The 27,245-nt window shown below is 37.1% G+C and overlaps 1 protein-coding gene across 4 annotated transcripts in view; it reads left to right on the forward strand.

The window, feature by feature from the left end:
- LOC121872454 (longitudinals lacking protein, isoforms H/M/V-like) overlaps positions 1-27,245 on the forward strand; it is a 106,825-nt gene that overhangs the window by 77,156 nt on the left and 2,424 nt on the right. For 2 of the 4 annotated variants that reach the window (XM_042375221.1, XM_042375222.1), the window contains exons 4-6: positions 2,280-2,661; positions 13,121-13,366; positions 18,455-18,639. In XM_042375221.1, the coding sequence (XP_042231155.1) occupies positions 2,280-2,661; positions 13,121-13,246 (508 nt within the window). In that variant the 3' untranslated portion in view covers positions 13,247-13,366; positions 18,455-18,639. Of the gene's footprint in view, positions 1-2,279; positions 2,662-13,120; positions 13,367-18,454; positions 18,640-23,906; positions 23,956-27,245 lie in introns of those variants that run through there. The other 2 variants (XM_042375223.1, XM_042375224.1) reach the window with 2 other exon arrangements.

Here is a 27,245-nt window from a genome sequence, read left to right on the forward strand (position 1 = left end):
TTTAGCAAATTTCCAAATCTATGATAAAAATCACGCAATCAGGTACGCCTACTAATAATTTCCTCCCTCAATTTGTTAGTTACCTTTGACTTCACAGAACTTAGTTCTTGCTGCAGAGAAAAGCCCACATCTTCTACATTTTCTTCAGGCACACTTTTCTTCTTTCTGATTTTATGCCATTTTTATTTCATAGTCCTCTGCAACTTGAGACAAGCTACAACAGCCTCTTCAACTAATCCTTGTTGGTTGTCTTCCATAAATATGCGAAGATTTTCCATGTCACTTGCAGCTTCTTTAATATTCATCTGTGGATCTTGGAGTCTTTTTGTACATCATTCACTCTCTCAAGTATCTTACTCCAAAATTGAAGCAGAACTACAAAGGGATAAGTCAAGAGACTGTTTCTCAAGCAATCAGCATTGCTTCTCGTTTCCTTATTCTCTAGATTTGCAAAGGCTCCAGGAACATCCAATTTTTCATGCAGTCCACTATTTCAAATATTCTTCTATGTATTCCATAAGGTTAGCTGTATAATTTTCTTTGTAAAAAGAAGATGAAGATTAAAGTTAGTAGATACATTTCTTTCAAAGAAGGAAATGGTAAAATTACCCAATTCTAGGCTGGCATCATTTTACAACAGTCAGGTACTGGATGCAATTTGAGTTACTTGACACCCCCATGGGACACACACACACACACACACACACACCCAGAGAAATATATGTGCAAATAATAGACAAGTTACTTTTTCTTTTTTAAAAGTTGCCTGATTCATTCTCAATGTTTCAATGTTTATGGTTAGTACAACTTCACCTGTATTTGTGTCCTTGGTATAAGATATCATCCAATATACACACACATCCTTTGTAACACTATTATGCTTATTTTTCCTAAGTTTTTATTTAGAGTGAATTTAACAAAGAAGATGCATTAAAAAAAGGCACCATTATTCTAATTAAACTAAGTTTCATACTATGATCACAAAAAAATGCTTAATAATGTTACTGATAATGATAATGCTTACCTTCAAGGGTAAATACAGTATGATGGTACACCACAGTAAACACACAAAATCATCTGGACGGCGCCCCACCCAAGGCCTGTGCCCATGGGCCATGGCGTCCTACTGCCCCCTCCCTTGCTATGCCCCTGCCTATGGAAATTTAAAAACTACATTGTTTGTCATCGATCATATTTTTGGTTTTGTCACATTTACAAATGTGAGACTAACTCAACTTTTATCCTCTTCACCACTGATCGGCTCATTAGCCGCTCGGGCGATCGGTCACGTCTCTGTTACTTTTCTTTTTCAAGACAGCTAATGTGATGGGGCTAACTCAAGACAGCAATCATGGTAGGGCTAACTCCTGACAGCAATCATGGTAGGGCTAACTCTTGACAGCAATCATGGTAGGGCTAACTCAAGACAGCTAATGTGATGGGGCTAACTCAAGGCTGTTAATATGGTGAGGCTAATTGAAGACAGCTAACATGGTGGAGCTAACTTAAGACAGCTACCTCGGTAGGGCTAAACCAAGGCAGCTACCTTGGTAGGGCTAATCCATATAATGTACTGCACACCTTCATTCAGTCATTGCTATTACTGGGTATTTTGTTTCCTCATCTTGAATTGCTCTTGCTTACTTCTGCCTATTATCACCCTTATGAATACTGTATTGTGTTAAAATAACCCTATTCTTTTTATAATTCTTTTTATGTATCATTATGTAATTCAAGTGGATTCTGCTTGACTCATGTGATACATTTGACACTTGCTTCACTTATGTGATACAAGTGGCACCAGCTATAACCAATATACAGAATTCTCCAAGATGTCCAGTGCTTTACCGAGACCTTAAACATTTGACTGTTACTCCAAGGCCTTCAACACTTGAGGGTGGGGGGGTGACTATAAATTATATACATTACATTGACACAATTTTTCACAGGTACTAATGTTCCTGGACCCTGATCATAAGTCAGAACAGTGTTAGTTCCATAGTTTAGGTTAGGTTAAAGCACACCCTCTCCCATACAAAACAACAGTAATATCCCATACATAACAAATAATGTAAACACTGTAAATAAAGTGATGTTAAACAATATAGAAAATTGAGAATAATGTAAAAAATGGGATTTGAATTACAAATTTTTGATGAATGCATTGGGATCCCGTTCATAAGTGTGGGTGTTCATAAGTCGGATGGTCGTAACTCTGGACTGCCTGTACTCTTATAATTATACACTTTATAAACTAAGTACCTGGCCATTTTTTGCAGTGATATCACAATCATGGAAGATGTAGCAGTGAACAGTGATGAAAGTGACACTCAGAGTGCACCAGAGACTCCCAGTGATGTAAGCAGTGCCCCTACCAGCCAAGGCATAACCCCAACTACAACTACCACTGCAACTCAAGTACCTAGTTCTGCAGTCCTTGATGAGGTTAACTCAGCATCATCATGTAGGGCCCCAGTGGTTGCAAACAACACTATAAATTGCACAAATGGTCCTTCTGTTACACCCCCATCAGAACCAAGTGAAGAAAAGGTGACCCCATATTTTCACAGTATCCTGCAACAAGTAGCTGAAGGGGGCTCTGGAGGGGAACAGGCATCCTCTAATGCTCAAAGAGTAACTATCAACATGAGAACTTTTAAGGTATGTTTATTCCACCCACAGTGGGGTGTGCCCTTTATATTCACTAAATAGATTAATTGTATATTTAATAGCAGGACATAATTTTCAGTTATGACCTGCAACCCTTCACTAAGCAATTAGTCTGTTTCCCCTTCTGTAAGCGTTATCATTAAAAGAAAAGAAAGAGCGAAGATTTGCTATCATAAAATAAGCTAGTTCTGTAGTCTCAACACACTGGTGAAATGTCATTGGACAGCAAGTGAGAACTTGAATAGCATTGGATTAGGGTGTGCACAAGAGCACACATTTTCCTTTGCTCTTAGTTTTTGAGTGCAACTCAGTCATCGTCAGTCATTAGAACAAGACACACACTCTGTGTAGTTATGGTGGTGCCTTGCATTAATATACTGTATTTAATTTACTTATTTGTTAATTAATAAGTTACTTGCACAATATTTACACTTTCGTCGTCACCTGAAAATTATTTAACGAGCCTGTCACAAGACCACTTTTGAGCCTGCAGAATGACCAGAAATTGGGGAGATATTTTTTTCCCGAGCACTATTTGTGTTTAAGATATTGTCAAATATTTATTCAAATGATGTCTTCCTATGTACCCACATCAATGCATCAGTCAATATAAAATGCACATGACAAGAATGAGTAAATAGAGTTACAGAATAAAAAAATAAAAATAAGCGGTGGTTAGGCGTGCAGTGGCTGAAATGCAATGGCATACCGTGGTTGCACTGATAAGGCATGCAGAACACCCACATAAATCAGTTATCAAATCAAATTTCAAGTAGGATATGGCCTTTCCCTAAATAAGGGTTGTCAAGCTTTTATAAACACCTAAGAAACTATACTAAAATTAAAATATCTTACCTCAAATCATTTTGCAGTCAAAAAATATTTACTTATATTAAAATTCAGCTGTCCGAGGATTATTTTTCTCTGTAAACGTGCACGAACTGAAACATTTTCTTTTCAGTTCACTTAACACATCATCGTCACTTAATTTTTCACATTCTTGATCATTCATGGTTTTAACAGGGGCAGTTTACTATCACTAATTAGTTACTGAACATATCACCAGTCTATTGACTAGGCCACCAGGCTATATACTGCCTATTTCCTACTGTTTATGTTTGGCTAGTTGCCATTTAATTAAAAATCTAAATTACGGCTTCATTTAGTTTCTAAATTTATATCAGCGGCATCTGACAAAATATCTATTATGAATCATTAAATAATGGGTGCAAAAATACTTACGGCAAAAGAATATTAATCTTTCAGTGTGATCTACAGTAATTTAGAAACAAATGTCTAGTTAAAAAAAATGACGAGGCATCATGCACACCTTGCCTCTCAGACAAGATAGGTTTTGGCATAGACACGACAATGGCATTATGAATACGTATCAAATAAGCACAATATTAATTATAATTCACCATACCCACATGCATCCCTTAACTGCACTGTATTTCACTATCACTTATTATTTTTCCAAGCTAGGTCTATATATTATGACATGCTTTTGTATTGTATACCGGTATGCAACTGTATTGTAAGTAGCCATTTCTCCAACGTCTCATATATTAAAAAATATTTCACTATTTCATTACAATTATTTTACTGCACATCACTTTACCACTTCATAATAATAAATATTCAGTTGGAAAGTGATAAATATATTGAGAAAGCTGTGATAAGGCCATGGTGGCCATTTTTACATCTCGCCTGGGGCCTACACACCCACCGCTTAGGAAGCCGATGGACACTGGCAACTGGTGCAATAATACCTGGCTTACTGCACCAAGACATGTTGCCACTTACGGGTAGCCTTAAGACTTGGTTCGACCTAGGTGAGTAGCATGACAAAGTGGCTTTAAAATTTGAAGTAATTTGACCAGAAACTTTTCGAGAAAATGAAAAAATGCTGTACTGGCGTGTCTGATGATGAGGCAAAAGTTTCATTTACATTAAATCAGAACAACACATGCATTTCTGATTGCAAGACTGTTAATGTCTCAGTGTATATATTTTAGTACAAATATGTCAGGTAAATGTTCTATTCAGTTTTCATAGTGTATGTATGTATGTATGCATGTACAGTATATATATATACTTCATATATATATATATATATATATATATATATATATATATATATATATATATATATATATATATATATATATATATATATATATATATATATATATATATATATATATATATATATATATATATATATATATATATATATATCCATTACGACTGCTTGACTTACAACATCTTCTGGACTTACGACCTCCGCAGTCGTGACCATTTTTTTTTTTTTTTTTTTAAATGACACGCATTTTCCATACAGCAGTTTCCAGTTAATGTAGTCTCCATGTATAATTAGAAAATTTTGGGAGCCATGTGCATTCAGGTGACTACATTAAGGTAAGTGCTCAGTCACACTGTATCCATTCCTCATTATTTATTACTTTTATGTATTGTATTTCATTGTAGATTTTTATTAAAAAAAAAAAAAAAAAATATTTTTTTTATCTGTCGGACTTCTGACCATTCGGACGTCTGACCTGGATTTGGGTCCCTAACCGCAAAGTCGGGGTCTAGCTGTATATATCTAATCAACAACCTCATCATCAGGACTCGAACCTCGACCTCTCGTGCGGGACCAGGAGCTACCGACCATGTCTTTGTGGCATGGTGGGTAGCGTTCTTATACGCAGTATCGAATCTAACTGATGAGTGATATTTTCAAATCACGTGTTATATGGACTAAAAATTATATATATATATATATATATATATATATATATATATATATATATATATATATATATATATATATAGTCATCTTGTGGTTAACGTCTGATCGCATATCGTTCGTGGCCCAACCCCCAAAAAAAAAAACGTGGCGCCTGCTGGTCACTCGACCCCCTGACGGAACAGGTGATCCTCACTGGTCAGATATTATGTTAAAGAATATTTCCCTTAGGCTTTAATAACATTTGCCTTTAGGTGAAATGTTAACCTATATCTAAAGATAAAATCTTTCTAAATTAAATAACACATTTGCTGTAATCAGACATATCTAGTTGCAACAATTGCAAGTTGCAATTGGGGTTGCAATTTCAAAATCTGTGGCATTACTAAAAATAGTAAAGTTTCTGGTGCACTCTAAGATTAAGAGAGAAAACAGAGGACTCAGGCGTCCTGATGTGAGAGAAAACGGACTCGTATGATGGGGGACCACTTTACTGCATTTTTTAGTTTGTATGTAATTTTTGGTGAGCTGGAACCAATTACCCAAAATCCCATTGAAACAATGGTTTCGGTTAATGAAATTTTCGGTTAACGAAGCAGACCTTCTGGAACAAATTCTGTTCGTTAACCGAGGGACCTCTGTATGTTAACTAAATTTCAGAATGATCAATAATTTTAATATAAAAAATGCAGAAATATTCAAGAGACCAACTTTCTTGATATTTACAGTAAAAATTTGGTTTATCGGGTTTTCGTTTGCCCGTTTCACATTCTGAGGTCCCGCCAGACCGAATGCCAAATTTACGCAGTGCATGTATTCATTTACGAGTGAAGTAATATTTTTTATTTAGCTCATAAAATTCATACAAATCTAAATTGGTCAGAATATAATTTACAGTGCTGGAATTCTTAAATATGATGATCATTTTAAATATAAACATCATGGATTTTGCATTAGACTTACAAATTTTAGACCTAATGTAAAATTTTTTAACAAATATGTTATCTTTAAAAAATATAGGTATACAGTAGTACCCGATTTACACTGTCAATTGAACCCATTGAGTTGAAGAGGTGGCTAGAGTAAAAGTGAACAACAGAACAGATGGGATTATTTCAATAGAACTGGCCCAATCCCCAAACTCCACTTTACGTCTCACACAAAACTATGTTGTACTAAAAAATATTATCTTAACTTTTTATGATGGTATGCACAATACACATAATATAGAAGAGGTTAGGTTAGGAAAAAATAAAGGTTAGGTTAGGAAAATAAAGGTTAGTTAGAAAAATAAAGGTTAGGGTTTAACACTTACGTTAGTAGAAGAGAGATGGGTCGGCATACCGGGATGGAGGCTTGTCTGAGGCAGAGGGCAGATTACTGGCCCTCAGGTGAATCACCATCACTATCCACCATAGTTGTAAGGGCCTCCCTAACAAATCCCTCAAAGTCACCTTCACTGTCACTATCACTGGTTCCTGGGCTGGCTGTGGTGGGTTGCGCTAAGAACTCCGTAATGCTTTTTGATCGCTAGTGTTGATGTTAGCCTCGATACCTGATGCACGGCCAGTCTACAGCCTGCACCAGCTGGTTATGGAAGACTTCATAGCGTCATCGGCTCATGGTCATTGGAAAAGGAAGAGCTTCAGTTTCTCTCTGCACACTCGATGGCACCCTTTAACATTCCTAAGTAAATTTGTGTTCTTCTGGGGTTAACGACCACCTGCCTCTTCACTGACGGATCATCTTCCAACATCTCGCCGTAGCCAGCTTCTTGCGATCTCTGATCACCTCCAGATATCTTCGGTGGTCTCGAGAAGTCTTCAGCTGTAATGCTGTGTGCAGCTTCTCTTGCAAGGTCCAATGCCACTGTAACAGACTCAACTCACCAGCTCACAGGTTGACTACTTCCTCACCTCAGATACCATGCAACATGCCTCCATGCGATCTAATCAGAGCTACAGACAGCCGATCCATGCTCCACCCAAGAAGTCCGCAGTTTGTTTGACGTTAAATTTTTCCAAAACTGTTTGACGAGAAACTTTGAATCACCACCTGCTTTTCGTTCCTTGTCCTCAGTCTCGCCGCTTTGCTCTCGCTATTGGTGTCACCCAGCTTACGCTAATTCATCCTTGGTGTTGGTGTAACAGTCGTGCTCAGGAGCTTAAACTTTTGCAGAGTATGCAGCTTCACATTGCATATCAACCTCTGGCCCAGGCTACTACTGCTTTGCGTTGGGAGGAAGGAAGACCACTTTTACGCTGGGGTGACAATCCATAAGTGACCGTCGAGTGTCCCAGGCAAGAGTCAAGGAGCAACAGAATGTTGAATGGAACATTCTGTTTCTCGTGAGAATTTCTTCACGCCGGAACGAAACAGTCATCATACCAGGAGAGGGACAGAGTAGAGAACATCCACGCCTTTACGCAGTGGTCAGCCAGTGGATATTTAGCTTGGCCGCGTCCACGCTCTGTAGGCGCAAGGGCTCGCGGGCTGTGTGGATCACCCATACCTGAGTTTACAGGTACCGGAGGCATTGGAGGTAAAGAGGATGGTGATGCTGCTCCTTCTGCAAATCTCCGCCTCAATCTGCTGGCAGACTGACAACGTAAGGCCCGGTGCAGGCAGCTTTTCCAAAATACCCGCAGATTCATCCATGTTGAACACCTGGTTGATGTGTACTGTCCTTCCCATAACTCACGTAAGAAAGGAGGAAAATTCCTAGCCACCACACGTCAGCACTCGCTTCTTCTCACCACCAATGCTGATGTTGGTGATCTTGTTCCTCTTCTTAAATCTATGCAGCCAACCAGAGGAAGAAATAAGGGTTTGGGCTCCGCAATTTTACCCACGTGACACTGCTACAGTTCACGGGCGTACTGAACAGACGCGTCCAACGTACCATGTTAAGGCCGCTACTTCGATCTAATCAAGTAATTCACCAGCAATTTTCAACCTTAGCAGTTAACTTGCCTGCAAGACTTGATCACGGTGCCAATCTGCAGACTCAGGATTCTCTATGTGTTCTTTGATCTTGAAGCCAATCCTTCTTAATAGTACGAATTTAGAGTCATTACTCTATGCTGCGCCGATCAGCTTAATTGCCCTTTTCCTTCCAAATTCTGAACATCTTGTATTTCACTTTTTAGCTTAGGGAATGCATCTTCTTTGGCTTGTGTACAAACCAGGTAATGCAAGGTTTCTCTCTGGGGCGGGGATCCCAAGGGGAAGCCACTTTACAGAATAATGGATACTGGTTTACACGGTGTGGCCTAGAGGGATACAACTGACGGGCCAGGTCAAGCGGCCGCTCTTCCTCCCTCCTCCCGCTGGGTATACACGCCATATTACTTAACCAATCACGCCAGCAGCCGGGCGGAGGTAAGGGGATGCGCGGCCCAATCACAGTCCGATACGCCACCGTCGTCATATGGCGTCACTGATAACGCAACAGAAACATCCACTCGCAACCTTACGGCGGCGGCCTTGGCGGGGAGAAGGCAGGAGGGTCGAATCTAAAAATAGTAATAGTGTCGCGCCAGACACTCTACGCGTATATGGGTAGATGCATACATAAAGTGAAAGTCCAGTTCTGGCGAGGTACCGGGCAAATGTAGAATCACATAAAGTAAAACTGCGTAAAGCGGGGTATTACTGTATTCAAAATATTCCTGGTCTTGCAAGGAATCCAGCAATGTCAATTATATTATCCTTACTTTAGTCTGAGGTATTATTTATTACTAAAAATATAAATACCGTATACTGTCTTTAACAAACATTTCTCTGGTAGGGAAGGGGGGGGGGGTAGGGAGGGAGGGAAGGAACCAGCTGGAAGAGGGGTGGAGCTGGAGGTAGGGTATTTTGATTGACAGATAGTGTCTGGGTGAAGTATAATTTTTTATTTGCTGAAGATATTTGTTTTAGCTCATAAAATTCATAAAAATTACCCGACCAGAATATAATTTACATTGCTGGAATTCTTACAATATGATCATTTTAAATATAAACATCATGGATTTTGCATTAGACATACAAATTTTAGATCTAGTATATGAATTTTGTTTACACAGAGCAAATATGTTATCTTTTGTGCAAAATATATGACGTGTATATTCAAAATATTCCTGGTCTTGCAAGGAATCCAGCAATGTCAATTATGTTATCCTAACTTTAATCGGTATTACTATACCTTAAAATCTAGTGTTTTCACCCAAACATTTCTCAGAGAGGGAGGAGCCAGCATGGGAAGGGGAGGTGGGAGTTGAGTCCATTATTTGAATGGACACTAACCTGGCGACTGTATTTCTCTTAAATATTAATTGTGTGTGCATACCATCATAAAATTAAGTTGTTATTTTTACTACAACATACTGTAGGTATTGTGTGTGTATTGTGTCGGAAAAAGTGGAGTTTGGGAGTCGGCCCAGTCTCTATTTCAATCAATCCCATATGTTCTGTTATTCCATTTACGCATTTCTCGTTTCTCGCGAACCAATTACTGTATTGGCGGACTAGCTGATCAACTGATGCGCAAGCAAAACGCGTTTGTCGTGGGATTTCGTTAATCGAAGTTTTGTTCCTTATGGTAGCTAATTTGGAAACCAAAATTTTGTTAATGGAACCGTTCATTAACGGGAACCACTGTATTTAAAATAATTTAAAATTAAAAAAATCTCGTAGCTTTGTGTGCCCTTCCAATAGCCACTCTCACATTATCAAAGTTATTTACGGATATTTGGCAAGTAAATGGACAGTTAAATGCCCCCCTCTCATGTTCGCTCGAGGTCATTCTGACATATATCAACAACTTCTAGTAAAATATCATAGAAAATAAACTAGAAAGATAATTTACTTCTGTTTTCTCTGATACTATTTGGCATGCTACTGAGATGTGCAGGGAGGAAGGAGGTGCTGCACTAACATTCAATTAAGGAGATCAGTACACTCAACTGTCGAAGTGGTCAAACATACTATTCATTGCTTGCCGCAGCCCTTGACCCCAGCTAACTTACTCAAAATACCGGTAGGTTTTTTTTGTATAATTTTTAGAAAATTCTCCACTATTTATGGGTCGATTTTAAAAAATAAGGTCTCATTTGAAAGGGCAAAAAATACAAAGAATTTAGTGGTGATACTTGAAAGCAATTTGTCATGCCCAGGGAATGGAATGGAGCTATTGAGGTCGTTCCCAATATTATGTGACTTAATTCTGAAGCTTAACACCCCACAACCTGCATCTGCTGCTTGTGAACAATTGTTTAGTCATGTTGGGCTTATTATTTAATTAATTTACACCTCCAGGGGACAAGAAGACTAGTCAGAAGACCATGCGGTCAGAGTACTGTACTCGTGTCTTGCAGGACACACTATGACTTGTGATACAGGTCGTACCTCTCTAGTCCGGCAACCTGGGACTGACCGGTGCCGGACCATGGAAATTCACCCTTTTCCTGGATAGATAGTGACTTGTGCTTATGCTTGGAATCACTAGCACCACTTTCTCTGCATCATGGTCTCTTTGAAGACATATTGAAGGGTTAAATATCGTATAGTAGCTTCTCAAATTTACATGGTCTTTAATTCTTAACGTTTTTATTGGAACACAAAAATTATTAAATAAGAATTTTGGCAATTCGGCTGGGTTTGAGCGGCCCGCCAGCGTGCAGACAGTGCATAATCGTGTGAACAAGCGTCATTTCTCTTTTGTACAAAGATTCATTATTGTTTATTCTGAATGTCTTTTTATTGAATTAATGTTTATGTGTGCAAAATGAGCAATACAATTCATTAATAATATGTAGAATATTAAAACACACAAGGAAGTGACACAGCATTGTTTTCATGATTACAAAACCAGTGACTGACTGGTTCTGCATATAAAACTGAAGAAAATAAGACTGGTTGTAGCTGTAGTAAAATTAATATGGTTGTTTTAAGTAATGTTATTTAATGTTAATAAATGGAACAATAGAAGTAGCTATGATAATGGTAAAGAAAAAAAAGATCGGCGTATGTAATTGCGCTGCGTGAAAACATATAGTCATTACTTTACATAAGAATATAAAAACACTTATTTACTGTTCATATATATTTTAATTTGTTTCTGAATTTGTTTTTATTGAATTAATGTTTATGTGTGCAAAATTAACAATACAATTTATTAATATCGTGGAATATTAGAGGAGAAGAGGCGGTTGCGGCATTGTTTATGTTAAAGCTTACAAAACCAGTGACTGATTGGTTCTACATATAAAACTGAAGAAAATAAGACCCTGATTTTAGCTGTAGTAAAATTATTGTAAAAATTATATAGTTGTTTGGAATACCAATGTTATTTAATGTTAATTAATGGAACAATATAAGTAGCTAACCATTAATGGTAAAAAAAGTGAGACATGTAAGTCATGTGGCTATATAAGTCATTACTCTACATAAGAATATGAAAGCAACACTTATTTACTTCTCATATATATTGAAGGTTAAATGTTGTACTCTGTAAGACAAGCAGAGAAGAGGCCCGAACTGCGGATGTAAACAAACCTTTATTTCAGCGGCTGTTTTTGTTTTTTACGGGATTAGCCCACCGGGCATAGTTCACTGACCCACAGTGGGTCCTGGGGCAAAAATTTAATACTCCTGTAATAATAATAATAATTCAGATAAGTAAAAAAAAAAAAAAAAACTGCCTATCCACCTATTGGACAAACTAAAATCATTCCGAACCACGGGAGTTTCCGGAACACAGAATGCCGGACTAGAGAAGTACAACCTGTATATGGAGACAATATTGATATGATTTAAGGACAATGGGAGTTAGCTCCCACCAAATTGTGGGTAGTGTACAAGAATTAAATATAAATTATTACAAATAAGTAGGTGGTGACGTATACTGTAGTGTTAGTGACTCGTCCTGTGATAGGAGGTCCCTGACAGTGGGACAGTCAAAGCAATAGTGTTGAAGGGTGTCAGTGTTGGGACAGTTACATAGTTTACAGGAAGAAAAGTGCGGGTCATCCCCTCTTCAAATACTTGCCAGATAGACCTCTATCCTAACCTAATGCGAGCCGAATTAACAATATGTCTGTGGACCATAAGTCCATGTCGATGATACATATGTGGATAAGGAAGAATGTGATAATAGCATTGGCTGGATATATTTTCAGCCCATTCACTATTCTTGCAATGGATTGTAGGGAGGTCATGTTGGGCTTATATTTAGGCCTAAAAGACCCTGATTGGACAGGCATAATTTTGAGAATCAGTTATTGATTAATGTCAAAAGAAAGATTTGCAAATAAACATGTGTAATGTTATGTGTCTTTTTTTATGTATAGTTAACTATTTTTTTTTAATTTACTGTGGATTTATTTTAATATATGAGACAATTAATAATTTTGTTGTTACTTTTTACTTTCAGTATGTACTTGATTACTTTATGAATGAGATATTTTTTTACTTCTGCTTAAGTACATTGAACTTTGGATACTTTTGCTTATACTTGAATAAAATTTTGCCAGTGTAACAATACTTTTACTTAAGTAACAAAGTTTGGTAGTTTTTACAACTTTGCATATAAGTACAGAGTATCACAAAAATGAATTACTTTAACTTCAATCTCTTAACAAAAACTGTTTGATGAAAAAATTACCTAAAAATTTTAAATCCCCAAATCACAGCCATTTTGTATTTAATCCACAGGAGGAGTGGCGAAGACAACTGTTAGTAGATTATGACACTCGCTTTAACATGAGTATTTGTATGTTATGTTTCACCACCTTCAAGTCTTATGATGGTCCTAGAAAAAATACATATGTCAAACCATAAGCGCTTCCATCCATCATTAGAAGAATATTCTGAGGAAGAGCGAGACCTTATTATCAGCATGTATGAGAAATATCATAAATATGATGTAGACATGCAGAAAGAGGTTAATAAATCATACAGGTTAGTAATACAGTAGTTTTATGGGAAAATAAATAGAGAAGCAAATAAATAGTATATATATATATATATATATATATATATATATATATATATATATATATATATATATATATATATATATATATATATATATATATATATATATATATATATGCAAGTAAATCATAGTTATGCGTTGATCTAGGTATATGCTGATAAACAAGGAAAGAAGAAACACAAAGTTCCAAGCCTTTGTGTAATTCACATCTTCAGGGTGAAATTACAGTCTGTACTCACCTGAAGATAATTATAGCCTTTCATTTTCTTTTTCCTTTGTTATCAACATATATATATATATATATATATATATATATATATATATATATATATATATATATATATATATATATATATATATATATATATATATATATATATATATATATATATATATACATATACATATACATATACATACATACAGTCATGTGGTTAACGTCCTAGATACGTTCTTGGAAACGTGACGTTAACCGAAATGGACGTTGTCCGGTCATCACATAAACTTTGTATTTATACGTACGTGTATGTGGAATACTATATACGTACATATACACTTTTACTCTTAAATCTCTACTGTAATGTGATACAGGTGATTAATTTTTATCTCTTGTGCAAAATACATGACGTTTATATTAAAATTATTCACTGTTTTACAAGGATTCCAGCAACGCTGGGCAGTTGGGGGAGAGGGAGGGAGGGAAGGAGGGAGGGAGCGAGCGAGGGGTTTGGGGGGAGGGGAGGTAGTACGCTTGACAGTTGGCACCGGCCAAGGTCTAACGCGTGTACCTGTATATTTATCAGTTCTTAAGTGACTCAGCTTCTCTCTTATAAAAAGCCAGTGACATGACCTGGGTGAATATAATTAACTTTGTTGGGATTCTTGTAAGATACTGATTAATTTGAATATGAACATGCTATAATTTGCACTAAACATAACAATTTTAATACCGTAATCAAATTAGTACATGTGCACTCCAGCTTTGAACTAAGGTCATTTATTTCTATTACGTTTCTTTTAGTATGGTGTGTGCATGCAAATGGATGAAAATAAATGAAGAAATTGATGTAAATCTACCCAAAAATGCAGTTGAAAAAATTTATATTATAAATGTACTACAGTACTGTACACTAATGTACAACAATTTTTATCTCCTAAGCAAAATATATGACTTTTATATTTAAATTAATGGCTATCTTGCAAGGATTCCAGCAATGCAAATTATAATCTCCTAACTTTAGTCTGAGATATTATATAAGATAAAAACTGTAAGCCTAAATAAACCCCCGGCTGAGCAGATTAGGGAGGGAGGGAGGGAGAGAGGGTGGGAGGGACGGAGCCAGTGAGGGGTGGGAGGGGGGTGAGGGGGGTTGAGGTGATAAGTTTGAGCCGAAGGTCTCTGTGTGTTTATTTAACAGTCCTACTAAGCTTCTCTTATTTTAAAATGCCAGTGATATGACTTAGGAGAATATAATTAACATTGCTGGGATGCTTGTAAGATACTGATTTATTTGAATATAAACATGTTGTAATTCGCAATAGACATAACAATTTTAGTACCATAATCAAATTAGTACATGTGCACTCCAGCTTTGCACTAAGGTCATTTATTTTTTTTACGTTTCTTTTAGTATGGTGTGTGCATGTAAATGGATGAAAATAAATGAAGAAATTTATGTAAATCTACCCAAAAATACAGTTGAAATTTTTTTTATAAAATGTACTACAGTATTGTACATTAATGCACGACATTTTTTATATCTTGAGCAAAATATATGACGCTTATATTTAAATTAATCTCTGTCTTGCAAGGATTTCAGCAATGCAAATTATATTATCCTAGCTTTAATCTGAGATATTATATAAAATAAACATAAAGAAATCACCAATCTTTTGCCTGGGAACACGAGGGGGGTAGCCAGCCGAGTGTGAGAAAAGGGGAGGGGAGGTGAGGTGACAGAGTGTCTTTATTTATTTGAGATAAGATTTGACAGTTGGCGCTGAAGGCCTGCGTGAATATAACTTACATGTAAGATAGTAATTTAGTTCAATACCTGTATAAACAAGCTATATTTGCAATTCAATTTCAATTGTTTATTCCTTGATAGAGGAAGCGGGATCCTAGTGCTGTCACTTGGTACCCCTGTACAATAATACCAGAAGCAACTGGCCAGTGTCAGAAGTATGTACAATACAGTACAATCATCCCTTGGTTATCGCTCCTAATTGGGACCCCGCCGATAACGAAAGTACAGAACCTATGGGATTTATTCTAATTGGTTCAGGCACCCAAGACCGAACCCCAAGTTTCCTATTTTACGACCATTTGGACCCACTAAATATATATATATATATAATGTTATGGTAAATATCATAAACACACATAGGCATGGCTAGGTTTATTACAAAGTGATGAAAAGGGTACGCTTAATACTGTAGTCCACAAAACATGTAGCTATGCTTTTTTTATTTGGTCCCCCATCATATGAGTCCGTTTTCTCTCACATCAGGACGCCTGAGTCCTCTGTTTTCTCTCTTAATCTTAGAGTGCACCAGAGACTTAGTTATTCTTAGTAATGCCACAGAATTTGAAATTGCAACCCCAATTGCAACTGGGGTTGCAATTGTTGAGGCAACTAGATATGTCTGATTACAGCAAATGTGTTATTGTCAATTTGTAGGTGAAAGATTTTATCCTCAATAGATGTAGGTTAGCATTACACCTGGAGGCAAATGCTTAAAAAAAAGCCTAAGCAAGGAAGCATATTGCTTTAACACATAATATCTGACCAGTATGGGAAAGATCATCGTGTCTCTGTCAGGGGGTTGTGGAATGGTGGTCCAGCAGGTGTCACAGATTTTTTGAGGGGGGCATGGGCGTATATCACGTCGGACATTGTTCGATTCGGACGTTAACAGTAGCATGACTGTATATATATATATAACTAACCATATATATATATATAATATATGTATGTATGTAATGGCAATAATGTATGTATGCATGCATGTTATATATGTATGTAATGTATGTATGTATGTTATGTATGTAATGTATGTATATACGTATGTAATGTATGTATATACGTTTGTTATGTATGTATGTAATGTTTGTATGTAATGTACAGGTATGTATGTAATGTATGTATGTTATGTATGTAATGTATGTATGTATGTAATATATGTATGCAATGTATATTTGTAATGTATGTATGTAATGTTTGTATGTAATGTATGTATGTATTGTATGTATGTAATATATGTATGCAATGTATGTTTGTACTGAATGTATGTATGTATGTAATGTAATATAATGTTTGTATGTAATATATGTATGTAATGTAAGTATGTAATGTATGTATGTATTGAATGTATGTGATGTATGTAATGTATGTATGTATGTATGTATTGTAATGTATAATGTATGTAATGGCAGCCATGTCTTAATGTATGTATGCTTGTATATGTATGTAGCCACATAACATGTATGTAATGGCAACGTAGCCAGTAACATGTGTATATATATATATATATATATATATATATAACATATATATATATATATATATATATATATATATATATATATATATATATATATATATATATATATATATATATATATATATATATATATATATATAGGGTCCCAGGTTTATGGACGAGTTCCATACCTGAGGATGTTCTTAAGTTGGAAATAAGTTGTAACACATACCCTATGTATGCTATATCATAGCCTAAGTCCTTTTATATATGTCGAATCACTTAATTTAAGAGTAACTAAGAAATTTAATAACAAAATGCAGTTAAGAAAACTAAAAATTAAAGTTTAAATCTTACATTGAAACCTGGGGTTGGCTTGCATATAGAGATGGGCATTTGTAAGAGTGACAGAGGCCTTATTGGGATGGTTGAACTGAAACTTTCTTCTTTTTGCCATAAATATCTTTGTAGCATCGTACATATTCAGGAGTACCTCTATGAATCTTGGTGAATTTTGCTGCTCAAATTTAAACAATCCTTCTTCAATAGACCTAAAACCATCTGCCATTTCTCTTGTAATGAATCACTTTGGTTCTGGAGTTTCAGCTTCCTCTCCAGTTTAATCAGGTCCTCATTACTTAATTCTTTAGCATGAAACTCAAGCAACTGTGTGACATCATCCTGATGAATACCAAGCTGGAGTTGGCTCCCAAGGTCTGCCACTGTATGTGCCACTTCCCCAACATCATTTTCAAAGCCCCTGAAATCATGGACAAATCATGGTGGGCAGTGTTTTTTCCAAACACCATTTGCCCTTGCCTTGAACTGGTTAAACCAGCCCTTACGAGCAACAAAATCTTCCCCATCACTTTCACCACCACATTTAGCCTTCAAGTCAGCAAGCAATCTTCTCACTTTTTCCTGAATCAAGACTAGACTTAGAGGCAATTGCCATTGATTTTGATCCTCCACCCATATTACTAACAATCTTTTCATTTCAAATAACAATTCAATTTGTTTTGTTACCACAGTTTAGTGAATTGGTGTAGGTCCTTTTACATATTCAAGAATTTTCTGTTTGTCTTTCAAAATTGTTCCGACCGTTGACTAACTGAAACCCAATGCCTTACCAATCACTGAGGGTGTTTTGCCTTTTTCAGAACGTTTAAGAACATCAACTTTCACTTCGATTTTAATTGGTTTCCTTTTCTTGGATGCACTACTATCACTTACATCAAGTTTACGTTTGGAAGCCATAATGAGGGCCAAAAAAAGAGAGTTACTAAGCAAAAAACAACAGTGTGTGTGTGTGTGTGTGTGTGTGTGTGTGTGTGTGTGTGTGTGTGCTGATAACCACATAGGAAAAAAGAAAACACAAAGTTCCCTAGCGCTTTCGTGAAATTCACACCTGAGATGTAGAATTTCTACAAAATAATTTTGATGGTTTATAATAGTATTAAAATTTGGCAGGAGTATTGTACTTTGTTGGGTTTATATTAGTATAAACTTTAAAATGTTAAAGCCTATTCTGTTATTCCATTTTATATCATAGTATTTTTACTTTTCAGAGCTGCAAATGCTATAGTAGCGCTGGGTAAAAAGGGAGCCAAATATTGTGAAATTAATACAGAGGTGATAGGCGTCAGTGAACTTCACACCAAGATCGTGACAGAAGGAGAGACCCAAGAGGAATCTGGAGAAATCTCTACTGAAGGCAACAACTTAAAAGAAGAGGAGGTTACATGTGTCTCAGGTATAATTCTTTAATCATAAGTTAAGCATTTTAGTTGATATACAGTAATTTTATATACAGTAATTTTATTGCAGTTCTAACTGGGCCTCTAGTTCGACATCTTCAGGTGATAGAGAGAAGGGATTGCTGAACATATGCAAATCTTTCTGCTCTCTGTTGGTGTCTCCAAATCGCCTATCAAACACTTCCTGGAGATTTCCTATTGTTGTTCCATAGTTTTCAGCTTTGTGATGTACACTCATGCACCATAGTTTCATTGCACCCTCTACCCCTACTCCTGACTCGATGGAAGTCGTAGCCTTGGCATCATACTGAACATCCCCTCCCCCCATCTCACATTCCCCCACCCATCGTTCAGTGGTACAATGTGGTAGCTCGAAGCTTTGCTGGATTGTACGAATAGCAGTTCATGATGTAATATTTGAGAGAATATATGCACGATACAGGTATTTTTAGTAACCTCACAGCACCTTATTTACCATCACTATACTTAACATCACTATACAAGAGGGACCGTTCGGTTTGCAGCCCTGACTACGACTTCCCTCGAGCCAGGAGTAGGGGTAGAGGGTGCATCGAAACTATAGCGCTTGAGTGTACATTGTACTTTTCAAGCATAGGTTGATATGTTGGAAAGTGTCCCAACTCTAGTTTAATGAGTTGTGGCTGAAAGAGTTTAGATTTTGTTCAAAAGCTGACACATGGTTTGCGACTTGCAAAACAAGTTGGTTACACCCCTGAAGTTTGGCAATCAAGTTATTTAAATGACTGGTGATATCAACAAGAAATGCCGGATCGTAAAGCCACTCCACTTTTCAAGCTGTGGAACCTCTTTACCCTTTTCATTAAGAAGTATCACTATTTCATCCAGGAGGTTGATGAATCGGTGCAGTGTATTTCCATGACTTAACCACCTGACTTCAATGAAAAACACTAGATCACCATACTCAGCTTCAATTTCTTCTAGAAACTGCTTGAATTGGCGATGGTTCAAAGCTCACAATTTTATGAAGTTGACTGTTGAAACTACAATTTTCATTACATTTTCAGAGTTCATTTCTTTCCCACACAAATTCTGTTGATGTATTATGCAGTAAAATTGTATCAGTTAATTTTTGTGCTGTTCCAGGTGTTTGATCAACAGTGCTTCGATGTGGGTCGATGATTTGTGCCCGGGTGGGCTATTCCCCGTAAAAAAAAAAAACCACCTGACCTGATGCAATGTCAGGTTACCCATTGTTAGGTGGGGGATGAGTGGGTCTTATTACCTGAAGATGTCTTGAATGACATTATTTTTTACCTTTGAGATATATACATAATAATATACAGTAATACCCCGATTTACGCGGTCAATTGAACCCGTGGAGGCCCGCGTAAAACGAGAAATGCGTAAATGTAACAACAGAACATATGGGATTAATTGAAATAGAGACTGGGCCGACCCCCAAACTCCACTTTTTCAGACACAATACCAACGTTGTAGTAAAAATAACATCTTAATTTTATGATGGTATGCACACACACACAATTAGTAATTAAGACAAATATACAGTTGTACCCCACTTAACGCGGTCAATTGAACCCAGAGGGTCCCGCGTTAAGTGAAAACCGCGTTAAGTGAATAACAGAACATATGGGATTAATTCCAATAGAACCCAGCCCGACCCCCAAACTCCACTTTTTGACGACAAATAACTATGTTGTAGTAAAAATTCTATCTTAACTTTATGGTGGCATGAAAAACAAGTAATATAGAAGAGGTTAGGTTAGGAAAGATAAAGGTTAACATAGGAAAAATAAAGAATAGGTTAAAAAACGAAAATTTTTGAGGAACACTCACGGTAGTAGAAGAGATGGGTCGGCATACGGGGATGGAGGCTGGTTCCGAGGCAGAGGGCAGATTACTGCCCCTCAGGTGAATCACCATTACTAGGTGAATCACCATTACTAGGTGAATCAATATCACTGTCACTTACAGTTGTCATGGCTTCCCTGACAAATCCCTCAAAATCAACTTCACTATCACTATCACTGGCTTGGGCTGGCTGTGGTGGGTTGCGGGCGAAGAACTCGGCGTGGCCTTGAGGGATGAAACTGCCGCGGCTAGGTCAAGCGTCGTCTCTCCTCCCTCCCTCCCTCCCCGGGGTAGTCACGTCATAATACTTTAAGCCAATTACAGCTAGCAGCAGAGGGGGGTAGGGCTGCATGGCCAATCACAGTCCGAGACGTCATATGACGTCAGTGATAACACAACAAAGACACACACTGCGCAACCTTACCGCGCCGCTTGCCCAAGCGGAGGGAGGAGGAGGCAGGCAGGCGGGCGGGCGGGCGGGTGGCGCGTGGCGTGTGGTCAAAATCTAAAAATAGCATCCGAGCCGGACACTCACCGCGTATATGATGAAAAATGCCGCGTTAAGTGAAAGTTCAGCTTTGGCAAGGCACCGCGTATATGCGAAAACGCGTTAAGTGAAAGCGCATTAAGCGGGGTAAAACTGTAAATAATATTAGGCTTTTTAACACTTACATTAGTAGAAAAGATGGCTGGGCACACGGGGATGGGGGGATGGCTCCGAGGCAGAGGGCAGATTATTGGCCCTCACCTGTATCACTTGTATCAATTGTATCACTATCCACCACAGAGGCTTGCAGGGCCGCTTTGTCAAACCCCTCAAAGTCTATATAAGTCCATATCCTCACTATCACTGACTTGGGCCGGCTGCGGTGGTTGGCGGGTGAAGAACTCGGTAATGTTTTGATGACTGGGCGACCTTGTGCGCACCCTGCCCGCGCCGCTTCCCTCGTATATGAGTAGATGCACCGCGTAAAGTGGGAATTCCGGTTCTGGCGGGGTACCGTGTAAATGTGGAAACGCGTAAACGGGAACCGCGTAAATCAGGGTATTACTGTACTGTATTGTATATGAAGAGTACAGGTATTAACCCGTACTCCCCGGGGTAGGGTGCCGCCGGCCTTACCCCAAACATAGGGTAAAACGAGAAAAATTTAATTTTCCCGAAAATAATTTTTAACCTCTATATTCTTCCGTGGCGCCTCAGTGATGAGACAAATAAGGGGAAATTTTTTTTTACGCCGAGCGCTTACTGTCACTACGCACTTAGGGGTAATTTTCCCACTTGCTTTTGTGTCCGAGTTGGCCAATAATGCATATATTTACTGATCATAATTCTTATTTCCTATAAATAGTTCATTTAGAATTTAATTTATTTACATTCCTCTTCATAAGAAGTTCTCAGTGACACACACACACATAGTCAGTCATCAGGCTTTATGTTTGGGAGAGCACGTAGGTCATACAAATAATTATCAAAATAATAATTCCACAAATAAATACATTTATAACATAATCATAGCATTATTTTTCAGTAATACTACACTACTTTTAGCAATATTACTTTGATACAACATGATAAAATGGACAAACAATGAAAATGAAACAAACAAAAGAAGGTAATTACGTTCAGGAAACTTCCCTGTGGCCGAGGTGTGGTGTAACAGGCAAATAGTCACAAGGGAACCTGATAACCCTTGCTGGGCATTTAAACAGTGGCGGGAAAAGGCGCATGTTCTGGAACGTCAACCGGGGCACTCCGGTCGGACGTTCTGGAACGTCACCCGGGGCCTAAGAGTTAATAAGCACAGATTTCTACAGTAACTTATTTTTACTAATTAATGAAAGACAGACTTAACAATATTGTACTGTATCATGAAAGAGACAGTACAGTAGACAAGGAATCAGTGAGGCGACCCTTTGGGAGGGTGGTCATATTTTCCTGTCAATTAACCCTTCTCCCCCTCTCCCTCTGTACCTCAAAGCATTCATTATAAACTTCTATTTGTGACAGAGAAATGAATTTGATACTATAATGATCCTGAATAAATTCTCTATGAGACGTTTCTAATATGATATCCTTAAATGATGAGCCGAATAATAAGATAAAAGTAAGTAAATTACTGTATATGAAGGTTACTGGTACTGTATTAATAAGCTCAAATTATAACAGCTTCTATCCCCATGTCTCATGTAAAGAACTAAACAAAAAATTTATTTGAAATACTCCGTAACATTCTATACGGAGCCGCATATTACTGTACTCAATGTACTGTATTAAAAGACTAATATTTTTATCTCTTGTGCAAGCTATGAGATGTCTATACTCAAATTAATCGCTAACTTGCAAGGATTCCAACAATGCAAGTTATATTCTCTTAAGTAAAATCTGTGACATTTTACAAGAGAAAACTTTAAGCCTAAAACAAAATTCATCCCATTAATTACCTGTATTATCACTGCCATCTGCCCCCTGCTGGCTAGGAGGATAGAGAGGAACGGGTGTTGACAGCCAGGAGGGGAGATTAACCCAGAGTGTACTCAAGAATAATTATAAAAGGCAGGGAGTTTAAGTTTTTCGCTTTTAAAATGTCACTGACTTCATTTAGCAGAATATAACTTGCATTGCTGTAATTCTTGCAAGATAATGATTAATTTTAGTATAAATATCCCATAGTTTGCACTAGACATAAAAATTTTAGTAATTAACTTAGTACATTTGAGTACAGGTTGTGAAATTTTATGCAGTTGCTCAGTAGTTGTTGTTGCAGTTGCGAAGCTTCGTGTTATCACTAGTGTATAATGCATCTCCGTATACCCTGGTTTATTTATAGATCAGTTGTCTAAGTGCAAAAGTAGCCCTGTTGAGCCATCATGTATCAATTAATTTTAAAGAAATTATAAAGTAAAGTGTTATAAGACAATGGTTTAGTAGTGCTGTTAATGTGTGTGCTGAAGTGTCTTGGCATGTCACCTCACCACCTGACTCCTGAACATTCTCTTCATATTCATCAACTTCTTCAAATCCTACAATGTGTTTGGCAAGCTCAGCAATATTTCTTTGAATGTTCAGCACACACACACACACACACACACACAGTACACGCATGCACACAAGCATGCACACACATACACACACACACACGCACGCAGAGAGGAATTAAGACAACCAGCATCCAATGAGGGTCTTGTTTTGTGACTGCATGGAGGGGAATTAAAAGATCAGCTGTTGAGGAGCTTATCACTTGGCAACACTGGTGCATGTTACCACTTCTTTCCACTCCATCTCTCTAATCACCCACACCTTTCAGCTTTCTCACTCCATATTTTAAAATGTTATGTAATGTAGTATTGAAGGGATACAACTTTGCTCAATTATACTTATACTTATCACAATCTCTCTAAAATACTTTAGGTTTCGTGCTTATTCAAGACATCTTCAGGTCATGAGATCCACTATGCCCCACCCAAGAAAGGGTGATCTGACATTCCATCAGGTCAGTAATATGAGACCACTATTCCCCCACCCGACCTCCACCTGACATTTAGTCACATTACCCACATATTAATACAAAAGTCGAACAACTACAGGAATCAGACTGAAATGCTGTAAACCTGCTTCGAGACTAAGAGACTAAGAAAGTGAGTTCGCGTATGCAGCACAATGAGCATTCAGTTACAGTACTGTACTACATCTTCCTATAAGTTATAAAAATTATCTCTATTCTTTGTATCTTGTAGGAATAAAAGTCCTTAAAATTTACAATAATTAACTAACCATGTATAATTATACAGAATCCATTGATTAAATGATGAATCACTACATAGAATGAATGATCATTAATACAGGTATAAGCGATATGATACTTTAGAACTGCTCCTTAGTCCCATATTGACTCAGTGAATTACAGGCAGTGAACCTGTCTATGTTCTGTTTAGTATCTGAATATGTCATAATTGTAAGCATAGTATAGGCTTAGAAACAGGAAGAACTTGGCCAGAATTAATATATTTTCTTTTGATTGTTTTCATTATTTTATTCCATATATTTTGAGTAGAAAATAAAATATATGTAAATTAGTCTTATATTATTCCCAACTCCTGATTTCCTTAAAATTAACATTTCTTTAGAAAGTTCTTTTTGAGCACCAAATTCCCTTTTTTTTTTTGTCAAGCATGTAAAGTTGAATGTGCATAAGTTAAATGCTTGTAAGATGTGACACGACTGTACCTCGAAAACCAACGTCCCATTAACTGCCAATTCGCATAATCATCGATGACATATAGGGGAAATACCCCACAAGTTTCGTTGATACCCCAGAGATCGGACTATCATGGGAGGAGTGGCAGAGCTGTTTTGAATTTGGTGGGTGGTGGCATGATGTGAATTCTTGCCACAAGAGGGCTCTGCGCACTGCCTCTGACTAATTCCCACCTCTCTGCACTTGTTTACATTTACCTTGTATCTCCAACTTCATGTTGCTTTGTTATTTATGACTTCCTGTGTTATACAATCATGCCTAAACACCCCAGTGATAGTTCTTATTGTGCTGCCCCTCTTAGGAGCAGCTTGATGTGATGTGATAAGATGTAATAAGAGTGGTGATGGACCAGCGAAGATTGGTAGAGACTTGAACTTGCCACCCTAGACTGTCTCTACCATCCTCAACATTACTTATTTAAGGCTTATTATGCTTGCTTTATATGTCTGCTTTATTTTCTTGCTTGACAGTGTGCACTACAGAGATATATCAAGGGTAGATGGGAGTTTTGGAGGTGGCCAGTCCCTAACCCCCTGAATTTGTTATATTCTTATGGGATTAATTGCTTCGATAACCGTTGATTCACTAACCAAGGACTTTTCACTGTCCCTATATTTGTCAGTTATTGGGGTATGCCTGTAGTTCAAAAGGTATGGTTTGAGGCAATTTGCACACCAGTTTGAATGGTGCCAGCCAGATCAAAATAAAACAAAGGCACCATTTGGCTTATTAACTCTAATGGGTGGAAGGAAGGGTAACTCTTCTAACGAGGACTTTTCTACATAAATGGACTTCCCAGGTAATGAGTACCCTTTATGTAGATGCCATGTTATTGATTGTGCTATACCAGAATCCCACCATTCACTAACTGTAGTTCATAACTACATTTCATTCTTTAAACTTTATTTTTTTTTAATTAATGAAATTTAATTGAATGAATTGAAGTTGCATAGACATGAAGGAAAAGATGGACACAGTACAGTACGTGATATGCAATATTTTTGTATTTATATTAATTAGACATTTGTTATACTGTAATTGGTATTCAGATTTTCAGAATTCATCATTAGAAAATAATAAATTTATGAAATGAGTGCTAGGATAATTAGATCTAGCACAAATAATTGAGCTCATACATAGACTAAGTTTACCTTGGAAAAGAAAAGTGCAAAATCATTTTGGCAGCATTACAGTATAGTCTCGATTTACGCGGATTTGGTTTACGCGTTTGGTCATTTACGTGGCACCTTGCCAGACCGACAGTTTTTATTTACACGGTTCATTCCATCATTTACGTGGGAAGCGGCACGGGCAGGGTGCTCACAAGGTCGCCCAGTCAACAAAACATTACCGAGTTCTTCACCCGCCACCCACCACAGCCGGCCCAAGTCAGTGATAGTGAGGATATGGACTTATATGGACTTTGAGGGGTTTGACAAAGAGGCCCTGCAAGCCTCTGTGGTGGATAGTGATACAATTGATACAAGTGATACAGGTGAGGGCCAATAATCTGCCCTCTGCCTTGGAACCAACCCCCCATCGCCGTGTGCCCAGCCATCTTTTCTTCTAACATAAGTGTTAAAAAACCTAATATTATTGATATTTCTCTTAAATATTAATTGTGTGTGCATACCATCATAAAATTAAGATGTTATTTTTACTACAACGTACGTATTGTGTCGGAAAAAGTGTAGTTTGGGGGTCGGCCCAGTCTCTATTTCAATTAATCCCATATATTCTGTTATTTCGTTTACGCGTTTCTCGTTTTACGTGGACCTCCACAGGTTCAATGGACTGCGTAAATGAAGACTATACTGTATATGAAAATGAATAGATTTAATTAAATGATTTATTGGTGAAGTAAACATAGAAGACTACATAAGGGCATCATGTCTGAAATATACAGTACAGGTTGACAATCCCTTATCCGAAATCCTTGGGACCAGATGCATTTCGGTTTTCGGAATTTTTCGGATTTCAGAATGGTTAGTTAGTTTATTTTTTTTTTTTTTACAGGGATCAGCCCACCCGGCCACAGGTCACAAACCCACATTGGGGCCTGGGGGCTAAGATATAATAATAATTATAATAATAATAATAATAATAATAATAACAATAATAATAATTCATAGGTCCAGGTCGTGTTTCTCACTTTTGATCTTTTTTTCATTCTTGTATTTCTTTATTATTATTATTATTATTTTTTATTAAAAAATTTATTGACTATGAATAATTATTATTATTACTGTATTATTATTATCATTATTATTATTACCTGTATTATTATTATTATTATTATTATTATTATTATTATTATTATCATTATAATTACTATTACTATTACATTTTCACCCCCCAGGCCTCAATGTGGGTCAGTGACCTGTGCCCTAGTGGGCTAATACAAAAAAAAAAAGGAAAAAAAAAAATTCGGTTTTCAGAGCTTTTCGGTTTTTGGAATTTCAGATGAAGGGTTGTTAACCTGTAGCATGTCT

The sequence above is a fragment of the Homarus americanus genome, unplaced genomic scaffold (assembly GCF_018991925.1).
Source record: "Homarus americanus isolate GMGI-L3 unplaced genomic scaffold, GMGI_Hamer_2.0 scaffold11302, whole genome shotgun sequence".
Lineage (NCBI taxonomy): Eukaryota > Metazoa > Arthropoda > Malacostraca > Decapoda > Nephropidae > Homarus > Homarus americanus.